Here is a 25213-nt window from a genome sequence, read left to right on the forward strand (position 1 = left end):
TTGTTTAAGTGTTTAATTCATTTCAAGTTGATTTTTGCGTATGGTGTAAGATAGGGGTCCAATTTTATTTATTTTTTGCATGTGGGTGTCCAGTTTTCTCAGCATCATTTGTTGAAGAAACTGTCCTATTCCCCCACTGTGGTCTTGACACCCTTGTCAAAGATCACTTGATCATATATGCCTGATTTTGAGATAGCAAACAAACAAAACAATTAAAAATGGGTAATAGACTTGAATAGACATTTTTGCTAAGAAGACATACAAATGGCCACTAGATATATGAAAGGGTTCTTAATATCAGTAATCATCAGGGAAAGGCAGTTCAGAATTACAGTGAGATATTCCCTCACACCTGTTAGGATATTATCAAATAAAAGGTAAGGGTTGGCCAGGATGTAGAGAAATTTTGTACACATTTGGTGGGAATATCGAATGGTGTAGTCACTATTAAAAACAGTATGGAGTTGCCGGGCGCAGTGCCTCACTCCTGTAATCCCAGCACTTTGGGAGGCTGAGGCTGGCGGATCATGAGGTCAGGAGTTCAAAGCCAGCTTGACCAACACAGTGAAACCCTGTCTCTAGTACAAATACAAAAATTACCCAGGCATGGTGGTGCATGCCTGTAATCCCAGCTACTCAGGAGACTGAGGCAGGAGAACCACTTGAACCCAGGAAGCGGAGGTTGCTGTGAGCCGAGATCGCGCCACTGCACTCCAGCCTGGGCGACAGAGTGAGACTCCATCTCAAAAAACAAACAAACAAACAAAAAACAGTATGGAGGTCTTCAGAAAATTAAAACTAGAACTACCACGTGATCCAGCAATCCTATGTCTGACGTATATACAGAATAATTGAAATAACAGTCTCAAAGAGATAATTGCATCCTCATGTTCATTTCAGCATTATTCAGAGTAGCCAAAATAAGGGGAGAAAAAACCAGGTGCCTATTGACAGATGAATGCATGCAGAAAGTGTGGCATGCATATATATATATAATGAAACATTCAGCATCGAAAAAGAAGGAAATCCTACCATTTGTAACATGGATGCACCTAGAGAACATTATGCCAAGTGAAATAAGGCAGTCACAGAAGGGCAAATACATTATTATACTTATGTGAGATTATCTAAGATAGTCAAACTCATAGACGCAGGGAATAGAATTGTGACTGTCGGGATGGGGGAAAGGAAATCAGTAACTGTTGCTTAATGGGTATACGGTTTTAGTTATGTAAGATGAGTAAGTTCTACAGATCTGATGTGCAACATGTTACCTATAGTTAACAGTAAAGTATCATGCACTTTAAAATATGTTAAGAGGATAGATTTCATTTTGAGTGTTCTTAACCAAAAGCAAACCGTACAAAGAACAAGGAAATTTTTGGAAGTGATGGATATATCGAGTACCTTGATTGCAGTGGCAGAATCTTGGGCATATACGTATGTCCAAACTCATCAAAATGTATATATTAAATATATGCAATTTTTGTATACCAATTATATCTTAATAAAGCTTTTTTTAAAAAAAATTAACGTCAGTCAATATAAAGGATAGCAAATCACAAAGTTATCTGTTTTGAGAGGTTCTCAGCATTACATTAGATCTTTCTATCTTGGCCCATTCCCAATTGTTTAGGATTCGGATTATGAAAGTCTTCTTTAGCATTTAACCAGTTCTTTGGTAGTGACAAGAGATGGTGCTGTTTATCCACATATAAATTTATCTATTATATATCACTTTTATAATGAAAGATCAGCCTGGGTTCATTTCCACACTTTCTTGTTCTCCAGTTTTTCCTTGGTGATAGATAAGTAATCCCCATATGGGCAATGGTGGGAAAACACATCTGTGATTTCTTGTCTCATTGCAAGGGCTTGACTTTTACCTATCCAAAAACCTTGACCTTTTAACCAGGGCCCAATAATGAGTTGTCACTGTAGACATTGCCCCATATTGGGCATCCTTTACCTACTGTTATCAAACAGAGGCAAGCATGAGGTTATATTGATGAGAGGAAAAGAGGGAAAGGAAGAGAGACACACTTTAAAGTTACAAGTTTTTTTTTTTATTATACTTTAAGTTTTAGGGTACATGTGCACAATGTGCAGGTTTGTTGCGTTTGTATACGTGTGCCATGTTGGTGTGCTGCACCCATTAACTCGTCATTTAACATTAGGTATATCTCCTAATGCTATCCCTCCCCCCTCCCCCCACTCCACAACAGGCCCTGGTGTGTGATGTTCCCCTTCCTGTGTCCATGTGTTCTCATTGTTCAGTTCCCACCTATGAGTGAGAACATGCGGTGTTTGGTTTTTTTTCCTTGCGATAGTTTGCTGAGAATGATGGTTTCCAGCTTCATCCATGTCCCTACAAAGGACATGAACTCATCATTTTTTATGGCTGCATAGTATTCCATGGTGTATATGTGCCACATTTTCTTAATCCAGTCTATCGTTGTTGGACATTTGGGTTGGTTCCAAGTCTTTGCTATTGTGAATAGAGCCGCAATAAACATCCGTGTGCATGTGTCTTTATAGTAGCATGATTTATAATCCTTTGGGTATATACCCAGTAATGGGATGGCTGGGTCAAATGGTATTTCTAGTTCTAGATCCCTGAGGAATCGCCACACTGACTTCCACAATGGTTGAACTAGTTTACAGTCCCACCAACAGTGTAAAAGTGTTTTCTCCACATCCTCTCCAGCACCTGTTGTTTCCTGACTTTTTAGTGATCACCATTCTAACTGGTGTGAGATGGTATCTCATTGTGGTTTTGATTTGCATTTCTCTGATGGCCAGTGGTGGTGAGCATTTTTTCATGTGTCTTTTGGCTGCATAAATGTCTTCTTTTGAGAAGTGTCTGTTCATATCCTTCACCCACTTTTTGATGGGGTTGTTTGTTTTTTTCTTGTTTACAAGTTACAAGTTTTAAAAGAAATTTTCATATTGAAATATACATATAGAAAAATGAACACATCACAAGTATACAGCAAATGAATTTTCACAAACTGAACATGTATATATGTATGTAAAATACCAGTACCCAGAGTAGGAAAACTAGTAGTATGTTAGAAATTAGTATATTTCTAGTACCACAGAAGCTTATCAGGTATTATGTTAGCTTATTTATAAATTTAACATTGTATCCCAGGAGATTCTTTTTTTGAGTAGTACGGTTTCTCCTTCAAATAAGGAAAACTATACAGGAAAATATTTTCCATGATCTTATCCTCACCAGTTATCCTAGTGACAAATGTACGTATTGGGGGTAGAGTGTCTTCTAGCTGATTAGTAATACTGAAAGTATTTCATGTAAGTCCAAAAGTTGAATTTAAACATTTTTAAACCAAGCATATTTACTAATATAGGAAAGTTTTATATACCAAGTGTATGAAAGTGATGTAGTTAAAATCATCGTAGTAAGCAAATAATTATTAACCACCTCCTGTGTAGTTAGGAAATAAAGAAATACCATATGAAAGGGGTGGGTTCTCCCCAGTTCCTCAGCATTAGGGAACAAACTTGCTAACTGTTGTTATTTATGTGCAGTAAGTCCTCAGTTAATGTCATTGATAAGTTCTTGGAAACTGCAACTTTAATCGGAATTTAGTATAATGAAACCAATTTTACCATTGGCTAATTGATATAAATAAGAGTTAATTGCCTATGGCATATTTCTGGCCACAAAAACATCAAACTTTTAAGTAAATACCAAAATGCTTCTAATATTAAACATTAAAGTAAATGTAAGCCATACAGACATTTAAGAAATCAAGACATTTAAGAAAATAAGATCAATATTCACCCAGTTATTCTAGTTTAGGGTTGCAGGTGGCAGAAACCTAATCTGTCAGCTCAGGGTGCAAGGTGGGAACCAGCCCTGGACAGGGCACCATTCCATCACAGGGTACACTCCCACCATCTCAGATTGGCACCATTAAGACATGCCAGTTAATCTAACATGTACATCTTTGGGACATGGGAGGAAACTGCAGTGCCCACAGAAAACCCGCACAGATATGGGGAGAGCTTGCAAACTCCACACAGACAGTGATTGTGGTCAGGAATTGATTATTTTTCTCATCAATGTTACGATGGAAATTGACTTTCTTTTCCTTATCAATTTTATAACTGATATTGAATAAAACAATGTTATTCAAGGGCCTGCTGTATTTCTAACAAGATGGAAACACCTGTAACCTAAAAACCAAAAGTGATGTCATGTATTAACAGGCGCTTAGGTTTTTTTTTTTTCCACTGTTAACGCTTTCTGATGTTAACGCATCAGAAAGCTAGTAAATAACTCTTATTTACTAGCATTAGCTAGGAGTCCTGCTACAAATTTGAATAATAGGGCAGATAGCATCATTGTGTTCTCCCTGATTTTGATGGAATGATTTTAAAGTTTCACCATCAAGTATTATATAATTGCTAATGTTTTCTGTAAACTCCCTTTCTCTCAGGTTAAGGAAGTTTCCTTCTATTGCTAGGGTGATGATTTTTGGTTTTGTTTTTCATTTCTCACTAAATGTTGAATTTCACCAAGAGTTATATTTTTTGCAGCTTTTAAGATGAGCATGTTTTTTCTTTTAATCTTTTATTTCAGTATATTGAATAGTTTTTCACCTAATTTTGACCATTCTTGAATTCCTGAAAGTGATCTTACTTGGTTAAAATGCATTATTATTTTAATTCATTGATGGATTCTGTTGGCTAATATTTTATTTAGAATTTTAGCATCTATGTTTATAAATAGTTTGGTTTTGGTTTATATTTTTCTCATATTCTCCTTGTCTAGTTTTGAATTTCCTTGTCTAGTTAATATATCAAACTTATATTACTCTTATAGAATTATTTGGAGGAGCTTTTTTTTCTTTTCTGTTTTCTGGACTACAGCTTACAGGTTATAAAGATTATTTCTTAAAAGACTGGTAAAATTTGGCAGTTACAGCATTTATGCTTATATCCGCCTTCCAACTTGCTTTGGAGAAGATATCTGAGTTCTGTTTCAATTTTAAAAATTGTTTTATTCGTATTTTCTAACTTTAGGTTAATTTTAATTTATAATTTTGTCCACCTCATCTCAAGTTTAAATTTATGAATAACAAATAAAAAGGTCAGCAAAGACTAGAGACCCAGGAACGTAGAATTATTACTGTGTCAAATGCTGGTATGTCACCATAAAGTGTAGCAAATAGCAAAGGATAGACAAAGAAATGCAACTTCGTTATGGAGGTTGTAATTCCAGTGCTTGGTATTATAAAAAATTTCAACCTAATCTATTATAAATATGTTTCTCCATAGGGACTCATCTTTCTTTCCTAAGTATTTTAAAGAATGTTATTGAGAAGTAAGATTTTCAAAAACAACATTTTTGAGATAGCTGTTTTGCATAAAGTAGCATTTCTCAAAATGTGGTTCATGCCCCTGGTGTCTGTGAGATCTTTTCAAAGAATCCGGTCAAAACTGTTTTCTTCGTAATATTAAGATGTTGTTTGCCTTTTTCACTGTGTTGATATTTGCACAAATAATACAAAAGCAATAGTGGGTAAAACTGCAGGTCCCTTAGCAAAATCAAGGCAATGGTGACAATCTATACTAGGAGTCCTTTTATTCTTTACCACCATACAGATGCAACAAACCTGTTTATCGAAGCAGTAAAAAATATTTTATTAAATCTTTACTTTTAAGTACATCTTTTTAAAAATATTCTTTGTGGGAAAAAATGAGAAGAACCCATAGAGCACTTGTGCAGTCTGCTGATGGCTGATGATGGTCTTGAGGAAAAACCCATGTTCAGTTGTTTTAGTTGAGAGTTGAAGTCAGTACCTTTTCATGGCACATTATTTTTTACTTGAATGATTGGCAAACTGTATATTCAGACATGGATATTTGGCAGTATTATAAGTAATAAATTTGAACTTTATACAAAGATTTATATCCTAGAAACATTGAATTAGAATCTCTTAGACTGTGGCCCACTGACTTGCATTTAAGTAAATTCAAGGTGTTCCTTATACTATATATTTGAGGAGGTGACATTGAACCGAGATCTAAATGATGAGAAAGGAGCCAACCATGCAGAGACCCAAGAGAGGTGAGGAGGTCTAGACAAAGGCGATCTGGTAGAAATACAATGCAAGCCTTATCTATAAAGCCACATAAACAAGTACAAAGAAACAGGTTAAATTAATTTTATAATACATTTTCCTTAACTCGATATATTAAAAGTATTATTTCAACATGTACTTTAAAATATTGAGATATTTTACATTCTTTTTTTTCTACCAAGACTTCAAAATCTGGACATCTCAATTTAGATAACTCACATTTCAAGCACTCAATAAACATGTCTGGCTAGTAGCTACTGTATAGAATAGCTCAGATCTATGAAGAGTGAACAGCCAGTACAAAGGCCCTGAAGGAGATTCATAGAGAGATGTGCATTGGCATTTGGAAATTGAAAATACTGGTTTAGAGCTTTGGAACAAGACCAAAACTAGATATATAGATGTAAAAATCATTGATACAGAAGCATTGTCACACAGAGTGAGTATAGTTTTCAGTGTTTAAATGAAGACTTACAAGAATCTCCTACAGGGTTTTTTCCTGCTACATAGTTGTACCCCAAGAAGGCATGGAAAAATTTCAGGGAGAAGAGGGCAGGTATTTCAGGGTTGGAGGGCACAGGCAGATGTGGAGTTTCTCCATACTTGATTCTGGTATGAATCCTCCCTGCAGTCCCTATCCTGGCTGAGGACCACTGGTTAAAAGGGAGATGAAGATAAAAGAGGCTAAGAAGGGTAAGAGAGGAAAGAATACTAAAGAAGTTAAGTGTGTTCATGCTTCAACAATGAAGAAAGGGGAGGGCAGAACATTTGCAAATTAAACAATTTTTTTTTTTTGAGATGGAGTTTCGCTCTTGTTGTCCAGGCTGGAGTGCAGTGGCACGATCTCGGCCCACTGCAACCTCTGTCTACCGGGTTCAAGCAATTCTCCTGCCTCAGCCTCCTGAGTAGCTGGGATTACAGGCATGTGCCACCACACACGACTAAATTTTTGTATTTTTAGTAGAGACAGAGTTTCACCGTGTTGGCCAGGCTGGTTTCGAACTCCTGACCTCAGATGATCCACCCACCTCGGCCTCCCAAAGTGCTGGGATTACGGGCGTGAGCCACCATGCCCTGCCAAATTAAATGATTTTTCTTGGTCATTGAGGACATAGTTAAAATGAAGTGGTCAACTGGGCTAAGATGCATTCTGAAGATGGGTCAGTAGAGACAGAACTGCAGCCTCTCTACTTGTTGAAGGTCTGAACTAGAGGGGCTTGCTGTGCCCTCTCAGTCGGAGTTCTTTAAGTCCTACCATTAAAGTTGATTACTGTCTGTTCATGTTCCCTCTCTTATAGTTGCATTTTACTTAACTGTTAATAGTACGCATGTCTCCGTGTTCTCCCTGACCATACTATAGATTCCCTCAGGTAATTTTTTTTGAATGTCCATTTCTACCTCCATCCGCATCTCAGAATCAGTAAAAATTTCTAGGAGTGGGTCCTAGGCATCACTGTTCTTTTAAAGCTTCCCAAGCGATTCTGTGTGCTACAGTTGAAAAACTATTGATCTGTAGCATAGTGAGCACCTCTGAGACAGAAAGTAAGTTTTACTCATTTTCATGTTCCCAGAGTTTGACTCATTGTCTGGCACATAGGTAGCTTTCAGTAAGTGTTGGACGAATGAGAACTGAATGAACAAATGAGGAAATGTGGCCAGGGAACTAGGCAGGTCCATGTGGGTAGCCTGATAAATTAATATTGCCTTTCTTTGTAGTGGATAATTACCAGACAAGTTATTTAACACCCTGTACCTATTTTGGAATTGTTATATATTAGTGTGAAACTATTATCCCAAATTGGCTTAAATGAAAGTATTGACATAAAATCTCAGGTGCAAAAATAGATTACAAATTTGGTGGGGCTGTCCTCTGAGTCTTGCTTGATTATATACAAGATGTAGTATATAGTTAACTGTTCCAATAAGTACAATATAGTGGAGACTTTGTTGCTTTCAGAATAAAGGATTTTTGCTATCAATTTAAGGTAGGCACTTCCAATTTTCACAGAATTAACAACTCAGTAAATCCTATTTTTAAAATTTACCGGTACGACTATTCAAAACATGCTACTTATAAGAATATTTAGTTCTTTGTCAAGACTCTTTAAAACCACTGTAGGCCAGATGCAGTGGTTCACGCCTGTAATCTCAGGACTTTAGGAGGCTGAGGCAGGGGGATTGCTTGGAAAGCCAGGAATTTGATACTAGCCTGTGCTACCAAGCAAGACCCTGTCTCTACAGAAAGTAAAAAAAAAAAAAAAAATTAGCCAAGCGTGGTGGTTCACTCCTATAGTCCCTGGTACTCAGGAGACTGAGGCAAGAGGATTGCTTGAGCCCAGGAGTTCGAGGCTATAGTGAGCCATGATTGTGCCACAGTACCCCAGCCTGGGTGACAAGAGTGAGACCCTGTCTAAAAACAAACAAACAAAAAAAAAACTAGTGCAGTAACTTGTTGAATTGACTCTACAGATTGTGTTTACCACTTTTAGTGAGAGACAAATGAAAAGCAGTAGATACAAAACTCTGTGCACAAAGAAAATAAGCTGGTAGTCATTAACATAATGTATCATCATAATTAATTGGCATTTTCAATCTCAGGTGTAATGTATAGAGTGCCCCAAACCTAAAACCTGATAACTAGTAGGTACCTTAATAAATTATAGTTCCCTGCTTTACTCTCCACTTGTAGCTAATGCCATGTTAAGGATTTAGAAAGTCCAGTTTATCTGACAGTTTAACATTCTAAAAATGCATTAATGTTTCCACAGATGAAAAGAAGCAAAGAATTGATAACTAAAAATCATAGTCAAGAGGAAACAAGTATTCTTCGTTGTTGGAAATGTAGAAAATGTATAGCAAGCTCTGGTTGTTTTATGGAGTATTTTGAGAATCAAGTGATTAAGGTGAGTATTGGTAACTCCAGTCTTCAGTTTCCTGGTAGAGGAGTGCTGTGGGCCTATCCACACACATGCACTTATTCTTCTCTACCTTATTAAGAATATTTATAGTTCTTTGTCATGACTCTTTGTCTCTTACCTTATTTCACCTGACCCACTGAAAACATTCTAAAGTATTCAAAAAGCATCCCCTTCCACAGTTAAAATTAATTTTGCCTTTAATTACTAATGTTAACATGACCTTAATGTTTTAAGTGCAATGTTATAGGCATAAGCTGAAGATAATAGTCAATGTTTTTTATTCCCACTATGAGTGAGCCTCAGTAATCACTGCACAATTAAATTCAGAATCCTAGTAAGAATTGGAAACTTGTTATATAGTTTGTTTGTTTTTTTTTTGTATTCACTATGGGCCTAGAAGAGAAAGTTCATGTATAATATAAAAGTAACCCATAGGAAAACCTGAATAATATTCAAGTGTGTATTTGGTCATCCTGATAAAGAATGAGTGTTTTTAAACAACAAAAATAAAAATTCCTTAACTTCTCTAAGAGCAGTATCAAAGAGGCATGAACTAGAAAGTAATTAATGGAGTTTGGAGGAAATTCTAAATTTAACAGACAGAGTGACTGTAATCACCTGTCATTGTTTTCTTCTGCTTCTTTGGGAGACATACTCAGCTTTTTAGTTTTTGTTTGTTTCGTTGTTTTACCTCAGTTATATTTGATCATGATGGTTTCCCTTCCACTTTAACAAATTAGCTAGTCTAAACTGATAATAGTAGATAACTTTGATTGGATACTTACTACATGCCAAATACTTATTTTTGAGATGGAGTCTTGCTCTGTCGCCCAGGGTGGAGTGCAATGGCGCGATCTTGGCTCACTGCAACCTCCACCTCCTGGGTTCAAGTGATTCTCCTGCCGCAGCCTCCTGAGTAGCTGGGATTACAGGCGCCTGCCACCATGCCTGGCTAATTTTTGTATTTTTTAGTAGAGATGGGGTTTCACCATATTGGTCAGGCCGGTCTCGAACCAAATACTTTTTAATGACTTGAAATAACATTTTAATTAGGAAAAAATCCAAAACTTTTTATGCTGAGAGTATTTTGTTGGATATAACTTATATGTAATACAAAAATTAAATGTACAACTTGATAAGTTTTATCAGCCCTGCCGTGAATCAGATCAAGATACGCATTTGTATCACCCCAGAAATTTTTGTCTTGCCCTTCTGCAGGCAATGGTCTCCCTCTCACTGATGTCTTTCACCATAGTCTAGGTTTGCTTGTTCTTTACATTCCTTCAAATGGAATAATACAGCATGCACTCTTAACGTACCTGACTTATTTGTGTCAGCATAGTGTTTTAGAGATTTATGTTTTGTATGTGTCAGTAGTGTGTTCCTTTTTTCTCCTGAGCTATGTGCCATTTATGAATATATCATAATATATAAATATTATGAATATTTATCAGTTTTTTTCTGCTGAAGGACATTGGCATTTGTTCCAGTTTTAAGTTATGAATAAAACTGCTATCAAAATTTTTATAAATTTTGTGGTCATGTTTTATTATTTCTTTTTAATATATGCATAGGAATGGATTTTTGGGGTCAGGGGTAGGTATAGTTTAATTTCTTAAGAAATTGTTAGTAGCTTTTCAAAGTTTATGTTTACTTTCGGTAGCAACATATGAGAATTCCAGTTACATCTTTGCCAATACTTAGTATTTTCCGTCTTTATAATTTTAGCCATTCTGATGGACATATAGTGGTATATCATTATAGCTTTAATTTTCATTTCCTTGGTGACTAATGATGTAGAGTACTGTTTTATGTACTTGCTGGTTAGGAACTGTTTTAAATGCTTTTAAAATATTATTCCTTACAGTAACTCTTTGAGGAAGATAACCTATCATCTCCATTTGCTAGATAAGGAAACTGAGGCACAGAAGATTAGGTAATTTGCCCAGGTTCACACTGCTACTAAGAAGTGCAGCTGCAATTGGACTGGGCAGTGAGGCTACAGAGCCAGTGCTCATAACCTCCACACTCTCTTTGCTGCCTTTGCTCTTCCTTCAGGATATCATATGATGTCACTTCTCACTAGAGTGGCTGATCCTTTTATTTACCTGGAGAACTCCCACTTATTCATTCATTAAAACATATTTAATGAGCAAGAACAATTCAAGCATTGCTGTAGGATGTATTGGGATGGATAGTGGAAGAGTGATACATAGTTGAGAAAATATACTCTGGTCCTTAGGATCTCTAAAGTCTTGTTGAAAATAGGCCAACAAGTGTAGCCTGATTTGAGGAGTACTCTAACAGAGGAATGCAAACAAAATTCTGCCTGGGCTGGTCACAGGAGACTTTGCAGAAAAGATAATATGTGAACATATATATGTTTGTTTCTTACAGATTTTAAAGTATAATTTGTAGACCATAAAATTCACCCGTTGTTAGATAACAACTTAATGATTTTTAGTTGTGTAACCACCACTACATTGCAATTTTCAGCTATTTTCATTACCCCGTAAAGTTTCCTCAGGCCGATTTGTCCTGCTCCCATCCCCAGGCAACATACCAATCTTATTTCTGTCTCTGTAGATTTATGTGTAAAATAAAATGTATAAACATAATAAAAGATGTAAACCATTGAAAATACCTTATAAAATAAAAATATATTCATTTATATAAAATTGCATCTGTAATTAAAAATATGTAAAAATTGTATACTAAATATATATAAAATACACACAAATTATTTTAAAATGAAGGGATAATTCAATATCATGGTTAAGTCTTAGCAGAAGGAGTAGTATGAAGCAGTGACTCTGAGGGGGGCTTCTAAAGTAATGTTAATGTTAAATTTCTTAATCTTGGTAGTGGGCATATTGGTATTTTCTTTAAATTCTCTTTATAAAACATATTTTATATTTTATAAATCTGTATACATTATCAAAATATTAAAAATGAACATGAAAGGATCCTTTAAAGGAAACCACAAAATAAATTATTAGAACCCCAAAGTAATTTTATCAGTACTGTGCTGAAAGGTTGCTAAATTTATCACCTATTAAAGTAACTATACAGTTAAAAATAAGCTATATATATAATAAGTGTTTTGTTTCTGAACTTTCTGTAAATGAAATTACACTGTGATTATTCTGGAAATTGCTGTTTTTACTCAGTATCACCATGTCGAGTGTAGATTTAGTTCATTTTCACTTCTGGATAGTATTCCAGAATATACTCTGGTCCTTAGGATCTCTAAAGTCTTGTTGAAATTCTTGTTGAAAGATCTCTAAAGTCTTTGTTGATAGTCATTTGGGTTACCTCTATTTGTCTTGCTCTTATAATCAGTGCTACTGTGAACTTTCTTATGCATATCTTTGCACACATTGGCATTAGTATTATTAGAAATGGAGTTCCAGCATCATAGGGTATGTGCATGTTCAACTTTACTGGGCAATGCTGTTTTCAAATGACAGTCTCACCAGCAATAGTTCAGCATTGCTGTGATTTCACATCTTCACCAACATTTAACATCTCATTCTCAGAGGTCAATTGTGTTTTCTGCAAAATGTCTTTTTTTCTTGCCTATTTTTCTATTAGGATGTTTTGTTTTTGATATTTGGAGATTCTGTGTTCTAAATACTAATCTTTTTTGGTTATTGTATTGCAAATATTTTTTTCCCAGTTTATGTAACTTATATTTCATTCTTGTGGTGTCTTTGTTGAAAAGAAATTCATAATTTGATGAATGTATTTGTTCTGTCCTTTATGTGTTGTACTGTTTAAGAAAATCTATATTGTGCGGGAAAATGTTTTTTCCTCTCCTTCTACTGAATACCAAAGTTAGGCAAGTTTTCTTGTGTGCCCTCTGAGAAACAGGTTTCTCATTTACCCTCATACTGAGGTTATAACCAGCTTTATGTAGGGAGTTTCTCCTTAGGTTCTTTCCATCCCGAGGGTGCCCTGGGCTTTATCTCCTGTCTTCCACATGCAGACATGAAATGGCTCTCAGAACAACATAGAGAATAAGGAAACTGGGGAAACAACATCAATAGCTGTTGACTCCAGGACCAATTGCCTTCTTTAGCCCTGACCATTGCCAGGAAATGGAAGTCTCACACTCTTTGTCTCAGCCCTCCCAAAGCTAGGAACTGGACACTAGAATTGCTGTGATGTTTGCTGCAGAATAATCATGTACCTCCAAAACCAAATTTGCCACAAGAAACAGTACAAATGCAGCCATCAGTTCTGCTTTTGTAATGTTGTGCGGGTGTATCAGGTTTGTCAAAGTTAGGTTAGTGTGGAATTTGAATTTTAAGGGAAACTGGGATATTTGAGCTTTAGTTATCTAGCCACTGGCATACGGTAAGACATGAGAAAGGGAATTTAGAATGGAGTTTTCAGACAATCTACAACGTCCACAAGGAGAAATGGGGACTTCGACCTTGCATTCAGGCCTGAGATAGATGAAATGTGGGCAAAAACCAAAAACAAAATAACAACAACAAAGACCCTAAAGATGTAGAAATAAAATAACAGAAATGGTCTCCACTTGTGCAATCTGTGTTAAGGAGTGGCGTCCTTAGTTTTAGTTTTGTTATGGTTTTGGACATGTGAAGTTTATGTGGCCTGTAGAATATTCAAATATTTTAGGAGGCTGCTCGGTTCTGTGGATACGGGATTCAGAAGAGAGATCTGAACTAAAACTGTGGATCATCAGCATGTAAGTTTTAGGTGAAGCTGTGAGAGTAGATGAAATTGCCATGCAGTGTATGAATGGAGTGAGATAAGTAGTTCCTATCATACAGGAACATTTATAGGATAGACAGAAAAAGAGAAGCTCTCACAAAGGAGAAAAAAAAGAGTGAAAAATATAGAACCGAAAATAGGAGAGAGCAATAGTTACTATCATATAGGAACATTTATAGGATAGACAGAAAAAGAGAAGCTCCACAAAGGAGAAAAAAAAGAGTGAAAAAATAGAACCGAAAATTAGGATACAATATTATGGAAGTCAAGGGACAAACATTTTCTAGGAAAAAAAAGTGTTGATTATTCGTGTTAAATGTTAAATGAGATCTAGAAGATCAGACATTTCCTTCAGTGTGCAGATTGTATACTGCACAATTCTAGAGGGAGCTAGTTTGTGAAAGGTTTGCCCTGGATTTGTGCAGAGCTAGCATACAAACTATATATCCATATATAAAGACTCTAAATGAGAGTGTCCATTGGTTTTAAAAGAAATCGTTGGTCAACATTCATTGCAGTTATGAAACTTTTAGGGGCAGTTACCAAATTCTACTGGGTTCAGGTAATTGGGAGCTGAGGGATGGTCAAACACTTAAAATAAAACACTTTAATTATTAGGTTATGACTTCTTCCATCACCAGGCTATGAAGTATTTCATCTGTATAACACCGTTGCCAATGCAGTGGCTGACATGAATAGGACTGATGAATGTTGAATTAATTATTAGAGTATATACCTCTCCCTCATGTTTTTTGGTTAGATAATTTGCTTGTTTTCTCTCTGGCTTTATTATTCTGATGGTATTTTTCCTTCAATGGCTGTAATATCGAAATAAATATTTTTATTGCTTATTACATTTTTAATGCTTTGTGTTCTCTTTTCTTAGTGATAGCATATATTTGTTCCATACTAGTCTTAGCACATGCTATGCTATGGACTGAATTGTATGCCCTCCAAGTGCATATTTTAAAGGTGCAGTGTGACTATATCTGGAGATAGGGTCTTTAGGAGTTAATGAAGGTTAAATGAGAGCATAAAGATGGGGCCTTAATTCAATAGGACTGTGGCTCTATAAAAGGAAGAAAAGAGAAAGAGATCCTGTGAGGACACAGTGAGTAAACAGCCACCTGCAGGTTAGAAAGAGAGCCCTTGCCAGAGCCAGAACATGCCGGCACGCTGATCTCAAACCTTCATTCTCTAGAACTGAGAGAAAATAAGTTGCTATTGTTTAAGTCATTCAGTCTCTGGTATTTTGTGATGGCATCCCAAGCAGACTAAGACCACACACGTCCTGTAATAGGAACTGGAAATTCAAAGATGAGCAGAAGAGAAATGGTATGTCCTTGTGAAGTTTTCAGGATTTATCATTTAATCTTCTATTAATATTTTAACAATTATAAATGTATTCTGATTATATTATAATCATATTAAAAGTTTGATATTTATAACTTAATAGTAAAATAATTTAATATTTATAACATTGACCAGTTATATAAATATTAAATATTGATTACTCATATAGATATAAATTATTAGCTGTTTAAGTGGCAAAAAGGAAAAGTATAGGAAGCCATAAGAGTAGGATATAGATAGAATGCTGGACCTAGCTGTAAAGCTTTTCTGAGGAAGTGACCTGTGTGGAGATATGATGGATAAGTGAGGACAGTACAGGTGGGAGAACATTCCAAGATTCAGGACCAGCGTGTTCAAAGGCCCTGTGGTGGATCCCCAGAACTAAAAGAGATTGCCACGATTGGAGTTCAGAGATGAAGAGGGAGTTTGGCAAGATCTGAGAGTAGAAAGTTGGGTATTGTTCAAATCATGTATGGTCTTGTAAGTCAAAGACTTTGATCTTTATTCTAGGAGCTGGGAAGTCAATGGGAGGAAGTAACATGACTTTTGAATTTTGAGATTATTTTGGTAATAGTGTGAAGAGTGAATTAGAAAGGTACCAAGAATTGAGGCAGGGAGCCTGTTTGTTTTTTAAGTGAGGCTTTCATTTTTTTCAATTCATTGTGACCTTTTGATTATAAAAAGTTTTTACCCTTCAGGTACCTTCTCAAAGTACAAATAGACAAACTAGGCAGTCCAATAGAATTGTGTTTCCTTTACATTTGTGACACTTTAGACAACTAATAATGTTAATTTAAATGACATTTTTGTTACATAGTCTTTTCCCTGTGGTATTAGCTGCAGTAGTCAAATAATATAGTTGGCTCACATTTAAAGAATTAGCTGAGGGAATGTTATTGCTTACGTTGGAAATGCCAAGGGTTAAACATCTTCCAAAATATTACGTAATAATATTATCAACTTTTTGCATGTAACTTGTTACACTTAATTAAAAATATTAAAGATCACATAATGATAAAAAATAAGGCATCAAATTTGTAATTTTAAAATTAAGTGATATTTGTCTGTTATAGCAACTGAGAATATTCCCAACACTTAAAGAAAAAATTAAAATAACAATACATTGGCTCCCTCTGCTGCTTGAACAAATTATTTCATTTACAAACATAATGTTGTCAACATTTTTCTGACATTATTACATGAAATTGCTATTACTTTCTCCTCCTTTTCCTTCCTCCTTCCTCCGTGTGGGAAATTTGAGACATAAAGAAAATCTGTCTAATAATTTTTTTTAAATCCTAGTAAAACAGTTCTAATTTTCAGTCAGATTTTTCCCGAGGAGATAACTTGTTGTGCTAATACTTTGATGGCTTTAAATTCCTAAAATTGGGTTGCCTCCAGTTTCATCACTCATCTTAAAATATGTCCATCAAAACTTGTTTTATCGTTTATATATTTGTGTGATTTTAAAAAATTAACTGACTTAAAACTTAGAAACAATAGTTGATACATCCTCTTTACTTGTAGAATTACATTGGAAATAAATATTACAAATAAAAATGTATTTTTTCTAAGACTGTGTTGGTAAATACAGGTGAAAGTAGTTGGCAGTTTCATTTATAGTTGAGGTGTCTGTGTTTACCGTGGTCCATATGTAAAGTTTTCAGAAAATGAAACAATGCTATAAATTCAACCCAGCTTTTTATGCTTTCCTACCTGTACGAATTGCTATTCCTGTCTTTTTGGTTGTGAGGAGATGAAGGTATACTTTAAATTTTAGCTATTTAAAAGAAAACAATATATGCTGTTTTATATTATTTTTTCTCAAATGAAGGAGGTTGGGTTGAGGGGTACAAAGGAGAATCAGCTGTGGAATTTTTCCTAAACATACCTCTCCCTACATAAATTTATCTTAGTTAATTTAAAAATAAGATATGCTTCAGTTTTAGTTTTATAAGTGTAGAGAAGAATAGCAGTATCATGCCTTAAAGCATACACAGGCTAGAGATAAGAAAGTTTATTGCCCTAAAAACTATAGTATTTTATATGGCATAAGAGGCAATGTGGAAGCTTGGGATCGCTTGTTTCAGTGTTCTTATCTGTAAGACAGTAAAAACTCTTAAAACGGTGCCTGCGCATAGTGAGCACAATATAAATATTTGTTATTTAGTGAAAATAAGAAGAATAAGTACATTGGAAAACTTTCTTCTACCTACAACTGTGACTCCAGTGTTTATTCTCATAGGAGTATTCATAAAGCATTTCCGAAATTTATAGTGGGTAGTGGTTTTTTAGTGTTATGATCAATGCTATGTGATTAAAAAATGATCAACTTATATGATTAAATGAAATAATGAAATGTACATAGTAAAATAAGACGTAGGACAGTGAAATATTAATACATTAATACAAATAATAGATGTACCTTTATGCAACACAATCCCTGGCATATTAATAAGTATGTCTCTACATGCTTTGTGTGGTCAACACTGTATTTAGTAATCACTGAATAAATATTGATAGGTTGAGTGCCATTAACTTATTTTGACATTGACAATCTATTATTCTACCAGTGTAGAAATTTCCTCCCTCCCTCTGTCACTGCCACCCTTCTTTCCTTCCTCTATATGTAGACATAATCTTGAAAAGTCAGAACAAAATTCTGGATCTGATAATGAAAAGATTACTTCATTTGTCAATTCCACTTTGTATTCTCTGTAAGATTGTTTTAAAGAATTCATTAGAGTTATACTAATCTTCATAATTGTCAGCTCCTAATGAAAGGAGCTAGTGTGTGTGAGTATGGATGTTTCGCAAAATTAATTCTACTTTTTCAAAAACTGTATCCATACCTTTATTTTGTTTCTGGGGCAAAATAGATAAAGCTATACTGTTTAGTTTTATTGAGTCACTTGCAATATGTTTCCCAAGTTTCTTTAAAAATTTTATATATGAGTTGGAGAGAAAAGCTAGTCATGACTGAACTGTTACTGTAAATTAATCACTATTAGAACGTAGAAAAGGCAGTTGACAGAAGCACACAAAATCAAACACTAAAAAAAGATGTCTCTGGGTTCTTAACTTTAGCGTATATGAAGATCATAAGTAGGAATTTATTTATAGACACTCTTAGGTGTGGCCCAGGAGTATAAGTTTTTAGTAAGTAACCCAACTTATGTCTAATGCTAGTGATCTGGGGACCACATTTTGTGAAATACTCTTCTAAGGTGGTTCTTCACAGAGTTCATGATCTTGATGCAGGCCCTTTTCTTCAGTGCTAGTCAAAAGAGAACCTCGGACTTACCAGAGTGTTGATATTCTCTCTCAAACTCTCTGTAGAAATTGGCATCCACAGATGTCTTAGAATAATTAAAGTTTGGAACCCTAGGATTATCAATGATTGAACGTGCCAGAATTTCTCTTTTGAGGGGGAAAATCTGATAACATCTGTTTATATTTGTATTATGTTGTGAGTTTATGAAAAATAATTCTAGGGTGTTTGTTTTCATGCAGTTTGCTTGCTGCTGAACAGTGGAGATAGAATGTGACTTAAAGTTTCTCTTCTCTTGCTAAAATTGAAGATTTACCTTTCAAAAGACATATTAGTCTGTCATATGCTTATCCATATACAGACTTGCACTGAAGTACACCTCTTCCCACCCTGTTTATTAGTTGAATTGGTAAACTTATTTAGAGGGCCAATTTCAAATGCAGTTTTGAAGATACCTTTCTCCTGGTATAGGGGATGGCAGTGTTATAGGACTAATAGTTTCATATGCCCACCGTGTAGTAACAGATCAATACACTGAGATAGCAGGATTTGCAGCAGAGAAAGAATGTCATGATTGCAAGGTGTCCAGTGAGGAGATGGGAAGAGACCCTCAAATCCTTCATCTCCCTGAGGAGTTCTGGGCTGGGAGTTTTAAGGAAACCATGGAGAGTGAGGAGCTGGAAAATTGGGGTGGCTGATTGGTTGAGGAATGAGGGATGAAATCTTCAGGATGTGGAAACTACATTCTTTGGTGAGTCAGCTTCTGGTGGTATCCTTCATTCAGAGCAGCTGGCATCAATGGGGTTTTTCAGACCAGCTGGTGTTAATAGTTTCATTGGTATGCAGGACCTAGAGGAATATCTCAAAGGGAAAACTAGAGGAATATCTCAAAGGGAAAACTTTGAGTTTCATAATGTTCAAGTTGTTACCTATAGAGCAGTTAAGGGAAACTATAATCTAGGATCTATGGGATTTGGGGCAATAGGCACCAAACAGCCATGAGGAAGCAGGTCAGAGAGCAAGCAGACCTGGGGATTAATGCTCAATGTGCTGCAAGCTTGGTTTATTTTTGTTTGTCCCCCTCTTCTTCCTTGGCTAATTTATAAAGTTTATAAGGACAGTTTTAGCATCTCTTATGTAAGAGTCTTATGACATACTTTATGGGAGGTCAGAAAATCCTTCCTAGGTTATTGACCTGCTTCAGGGGAAAAGGGCAGGGGGAAGGTTAGTGAGACCTTCCTGCCTCTGCTGTTTTTCAGTATGCCAAGGAGGCCTATTTTGGGGTAGTGTGTCCTGAATCCCATCATTCTGCTCCCCCATCTTTCTGCACATTCATCCAGCATCTTGATAGAGAATAGAGCAACTTTATTCTGTCATTAATGGAATTCAGATAGAATAGAGATTTGAGGCTGGAGAAAGTTGCCATGAAAGACACTATTTTGTCTCACATGCAGAAAAAGACACTAGATGTGTTCATTCAGTAACTAACTGCTAAATTGTAAATTTCATTTGATGACCTCAGTGAGATGGAAGGGCTTTGTCTTAAATCACAGGTAGTTATTCCCTGAAGAAATTTTTAAAAAATCTTTTTTTGTAGGCTTGTTTTTTTATTATGGGAGTTAGGAAGGGAAGGCAGTGTATATTTGCCTTCTAGCTAAAATAGAATTTGTATTTTTGAGTTTTACTTAAATATGAAACCTGTGAAATAAATTCTGAACTGGTAATTAGTAATATCATTTATTTTTATTTAACAGGATAAAGATGATTCAGTTGATGCTCAAAATATTTGTCATGTGTGGCACATGAATATAGAATCCCTTCCAGAATGGATAAGCTGCCTAATCCAAAAAGTAAGTTCTTAGTTTCTGAGTAAAATTAAGAATATACAACCTTCAGAATGTTTTTGTCCTCCTTTTAGAGCTATTTTTCTTAGATGCATTCCTTGGCCAGCCTCTTACTGCTCCTCACTCCCATTACCTCTCTTCACACTTCTTTTCTCCTTTCTCCACTTTATATACCTATCTGTATTTTACGCACACACACACATGCACACGCACACGTAATATATGTTACTTTTAAATATACAGAAGCATATATGTGACATATATATTATTATACACACACATATACATATTTACCTAAATACACATATAGCTTATTTAACTTGTTAATTGCCTAGCTCCCACCCTAGAATATAAGCACCATAAAGTCAGGGACTTTTATATTTTGTTCATTTGTATTTCCCAGCACCAAGAATAGGTCCTGTTGAATAAATGGAATATTCTGTATGTGTTATTCATATCTATACATATATACATAAATGCACAAACATACAAAATAAATAGGATAATTAATGACCCTCTTTGGTATAATCAAAATGAAAATTCTACACTTTAAAGGTTCCTTAAATTATAAGAGCAAGAACTGACCTGGTATGTATAGTTATTTTTCACAATTCAAAACTCCTGTCTTAGAAAATTATAAGTAGTAGGACTTTGGAAATATATCATTACATTTCTCCACTGACCAGCTTAATTTTTTGTTAAAAAATAACATTTGATAGATATCCCTTCTCACACTGTAACAGTTTTCTAGGAGAATGCCAGTGCACTGTTTATAAGTGTCCTGAACTTAACAAAATATATTAGGACACTGCAGATATTTCACTATCTCAGTTGGAAAGATAATTTTAAGACAGTTCATTGTTAATTTCCAATCTAAGCATAGAAAATGCACTGTCTGATGTATGCAATCAATATCTTTTGGTTGTATGTAAAAAGCCAGGAAGAGCTTTATTCTGTTGGTTGGGTAACGTTCCCTCCCACAGTGCTTGGTATGCAAGAAGTGTATCAAAACAGATACTTTTCTGTGAGATTTTACTTGCAAATTAAGCTCTGTCCACTGATTTGCTTCCTGGTTCCATAGCGTATTTTTCTTTAGTTCATACTGTATCCATATTCAACCTATTGTTCAAGAGACTCTCATTTAGAATTCTTAGGAATATTGTTTGGATGGGCATGATTTGCAATATGTTATCATTCTAGAACTTTGGCCCTGCTTATCTTTATTTCTTGGAAGGCTTGTTTTATTTGCTGTTCAGTCTACTAATCAGAAAACAGAAAGCTAGCCTTTTCTATGGCATAGAAAACTTTCATGTGGCTGGCTTTAAAGAAAAAAAAATTTCTCTTCGGTTACTTTATAATGAAAGCACTGTCTTTATCCTTCTTTATTACCTGTAGGCCCAGTGGACAGTTGGAAAACTGAATTGTCCTTTCTGTGGGGCCCGTTTAGGGGGCTTTAATTTTGTCAGCACTCCAAAATGTTCCTGTGGCCAGCTTGCAGCTGTACATCTCTCCAAGAGCCGGACCGATTATCAGCCAACACAGGCAGGCAGACTAATGAGACCATCAGTGAAATACTTGTCACATCCTAGAGTTCAGTCAGGTTGTGACAAGGAAGTTCTGCTGACAGGTGGTGGCTCTAAAAACAGAAATCACAGGCTTTTAAACATGGCCCGAAATAATAATGACCCTGGAAGATTAACAGAAGCACTCTGCCTGGAGGTGCGACCAACATATTTTGAGATGAAGAATGAAAAACTGCTCTCCAAAGCATCAGAACCAAAATACCAGCTTTTTGTTCCCCAGCTTGTGACTGGCAGATGCACTACAAGAGCTTTTCATAGAAAATCACATAGTTTGGATCTGAACATCAGTGAGAAACTGACTTTATTACCCACTTTATATGAAATACGTGGTAAGACTACTGCCTATTCCAGACTAAATGAAACACAGCCTATTGACCTTTCAGGCTTGCCTTTACAATCTAGTAAAAATAGCTGTTCCTTTCAGAATCCATCCAGTTTTGATCCTGGTATGCTGCTGCAAAGATTTTCAGTGGCCCCCCATGAGACCCAGACACAAAGAGGAGGAGAATTTCAGTGTGGTCTAGAAGCTGCTTCAGTGTACTCTGACCATACTAATACTAACAATCTGACTTTCCTGATGGACCTGCCCTCAGCTGGCAGGAGCATGCCGGAGGCCTCAGACCAGGAAGAGCACCTCTCCCCTCTGGACTTCCTGCACTCAGCCAATTTTTCATTGGGCAGCATTAATCAGAGGCTCAATAAGAGAGAAAGGAGCAAGTTGAAGAACCTAAGAAGGAAACAACGAAGGCGTGAAAGATGGCTACAGAAGCAGGTAATATTTTTCAAAAGAGTTTACTAAAAAATCTGTATTATAAATACTGGAATTTGGGGAGTGGAGCTAACTTTCAACATCTGTATAATAAAAACTTGGTTTTAATAATTCTGGAAATGCTGTTTCTCTGTAAGTGCACTCAATAATCATGCAGCCATATTATAATTGGCGTGTATAACCCAGTCTCTATGCTTCATGCATGTTTAGAAAAAACCTCTTTTGTGCAATATTTCCCAATTCTGCTAATATTTTAGAGGGATATTAATCTCTAATTAACACTGGATTGTTTTTTACTATATTTTAAATGTATGACTTATTAGGATTGTTTTACAGTGGTTTTATTTGGGGTCAAAAATGTTTTTTTTTAAATTTTGGGTTGAATAAATGTTTCTCTAAGTAAATTCAATCAGGTGACAAAGTCATTCACTTTTCATCACATTTATAATAGCTTAAGTGGGTATTTCAAGGAGCCTTAATCATGGGTTCACATGATCTAGTTATGATTAACTGTGATAAATTGTGAAAATTATCTAAAGGGTAATTTACCTGTATTGTAATTTCATAGGAGACTATGCTTCTCTATGATTTGATCTACTTCAGTACCCATAGTAATATGCTCCAGAGTAGGATGTGCAAAGGAACTGAACAGTAAATGTTAGGTGCCGTGGAAAGAAAGCAATTAAAGCCAATGGATGAGATGCTCGTGAACATTTGAAAGTTCGAACCAATATGTTTCTGAATAAACTTGTTTTTTTTTTGCAAATTGACTTTATTATCTACTGATTCATAATAGTGTCCTTATTAATCAGTGTGTTGTATGTTAACAGAACTAAAATACAGAAAGCTGCAACTTGATATATTAGTTTTTTCTTTTAAAAATAGTTAAGTAAACTCATTATGGCTTATTCTAGTTTTGACTCAATAAAATAAAATTACTGCATTGAATGCTCCAGATTGAGTGTTTTTGTCATCTTTAAGTTACATAGTATAATTATTTCTATAGGTAATTTTTTATTATATTTTTGGTTGCTAAAATGCATTTCAGTTTGGTTTGTTTACAAGTGATAGTGTAATGTGACATCAAAGTATATATTACAGAATGTAAAAAATGAATGTGTTTTAGCATCATTATAACATACTTCATAGTTTAACTTAAACTGTAAAATTCAAAATTTTCATTGAGACTTGAGCTATACATAGGTAAATTGGAAATGATCATATGTTAAGTGAATATTCAGAAAGAATATTTTTAAAATGATTAATGTAATGTGGAGGGCTCTAAAATAATTCTGTAGCAAATAGAAATGTAAAAGAAGTATGAAAATTATACTTTGTACTGTAAATATATGCAGATAACATCTTTGCAATTTAAAAATGTGTTTAATTCTTAGGCTAGGTAGTTTTGAAAACCTCAGCTACATGATTGATCATTTTCCATCATAGGAATACTCTTATATACACAGTTTAGAGCAAAGCAAGTACAAAGTTAATGTGTTTTTTTTGTATAGATGAAGTTATTTGTATTCATTCACATACATATGATATAGCTTAATTGATCAGAATTAATGAGTCTTAGACCTATTGTCACAGGTCAGTGTAGGGAGTGACATGGCAGGATCCTACTGAGTTTGACTGGTAGCACAGAAGCTACAGGCAAACAAATACCCAGTGTTCATTTAGCAAAGAAAATTTTAAAGTGTATAGCAGCACAGAAATTTTGTGTTAGTGATGTAAGTATACATCGCAGTTAGAACCAGAATAATTACAATTTTTAAGTCTGTTTTGCTAATTCAAGCAAAAAGACAAATCCTAGAAAGAGTAAATATCTGGGATAAATTAATGGCATAGCTGTGCAGTTCATTCCATATTTAATAAAGATTATGTAAACACTTATTAAATGCTTGTTTGGGATACTGTGTCTTTGAGTAATGACTTCAGTACAGATCGATCTTGCCCTTTTAAAAATGAGGATAAACATACAATATGTAAAGTAAAAGTTACTATTATTAATGATAGTTTTTTAAAAGTTTAAAATAATTGGTTGATATATCTGGATTTCTAACTTTCACTTGAGGTTTTTAATAAATGTTTGTAAGCTAGACATCTTTCAGTGATCTATGCCATGACAGAAAGTGTTAATGACAGTACAGAAAGTTATTTAAATATTTGATATTTAATATTTAAATATCAAATATTTAAATATTTGAATCTTAGGGATGATATTGAAGCAGATATTACAGCCAATTTTCAGGGTTTTTGTTTAGCAAAAGTTAATTGAGCATCTACTTTGGGGAAAGACGTATTGCTGAGCCACATTTAACCAGCAAACCTCTTTTTTATCCAGCATAGTCCTTTTGTTTTTCATTTTTATTTTTTAAATTATCATGCAATAAAATTATTCTCTATATACAGCTTTATGACTTACACACATGTAAAGGTTTATATAATGACCAACACAATGGGCATACAGAACATTTTGATCACTCCCAAAACTCCCTTGTGCTATATACCTTTATAATCACATGCTCATCCTGTCCCTAATCCCTGAAAACCACTGATGTGTTCTCCATTATTTTAGTTTTGTCTTTTTGATAATGTTGTAAAATATTAATATAC

General features: G+C 35.0%; 1 protein-coding gene across 11 annotated transcripts in view; it reads left to right on the top strand.

Annotated features, from left to right (window-relative positions):
- The window catches only part of RNF180 (ring finger protein 180), a 217007-nt gene that overhangs the window by 26491 nt on the left and 165303 nt on the right, over nt 1-25213 (top strand). For all 11 annotated transcript variants that reach the window (XR_008525014.2, XR_008525016.2, XR_008525013.2 and 8 more), the window contains 3 exon segments: nt 8882-9016; nt 20153-20248; nt 21638-22597. Coding sequence is in view for 7 of the 11 variants with exons in the window: in XM_054555060.2 (XP_054411035.1) it covers nt 8882-9016; nt 20153-20248; nt 21638-22597 (1191 nt within the window). In the remaining 4 variants the exon portion in view is untranslated.

The sequence above is a fragment of the Pongo abelii genome, chromosome 4, assembly GCF_028885655.2.
Source record: "Pongo abelii isolate AG06213 chromosome 4, NHGRI_mPonAbe1-v2.0_pri, whole genome shotgun sequence".
Classification (NCBI taxonomy): domain Eukaryota; kingdom Metazoa; phylum Chordata; class Mammalia; order Primates; family Hominidae; genus Pongo; species Pongo abelii.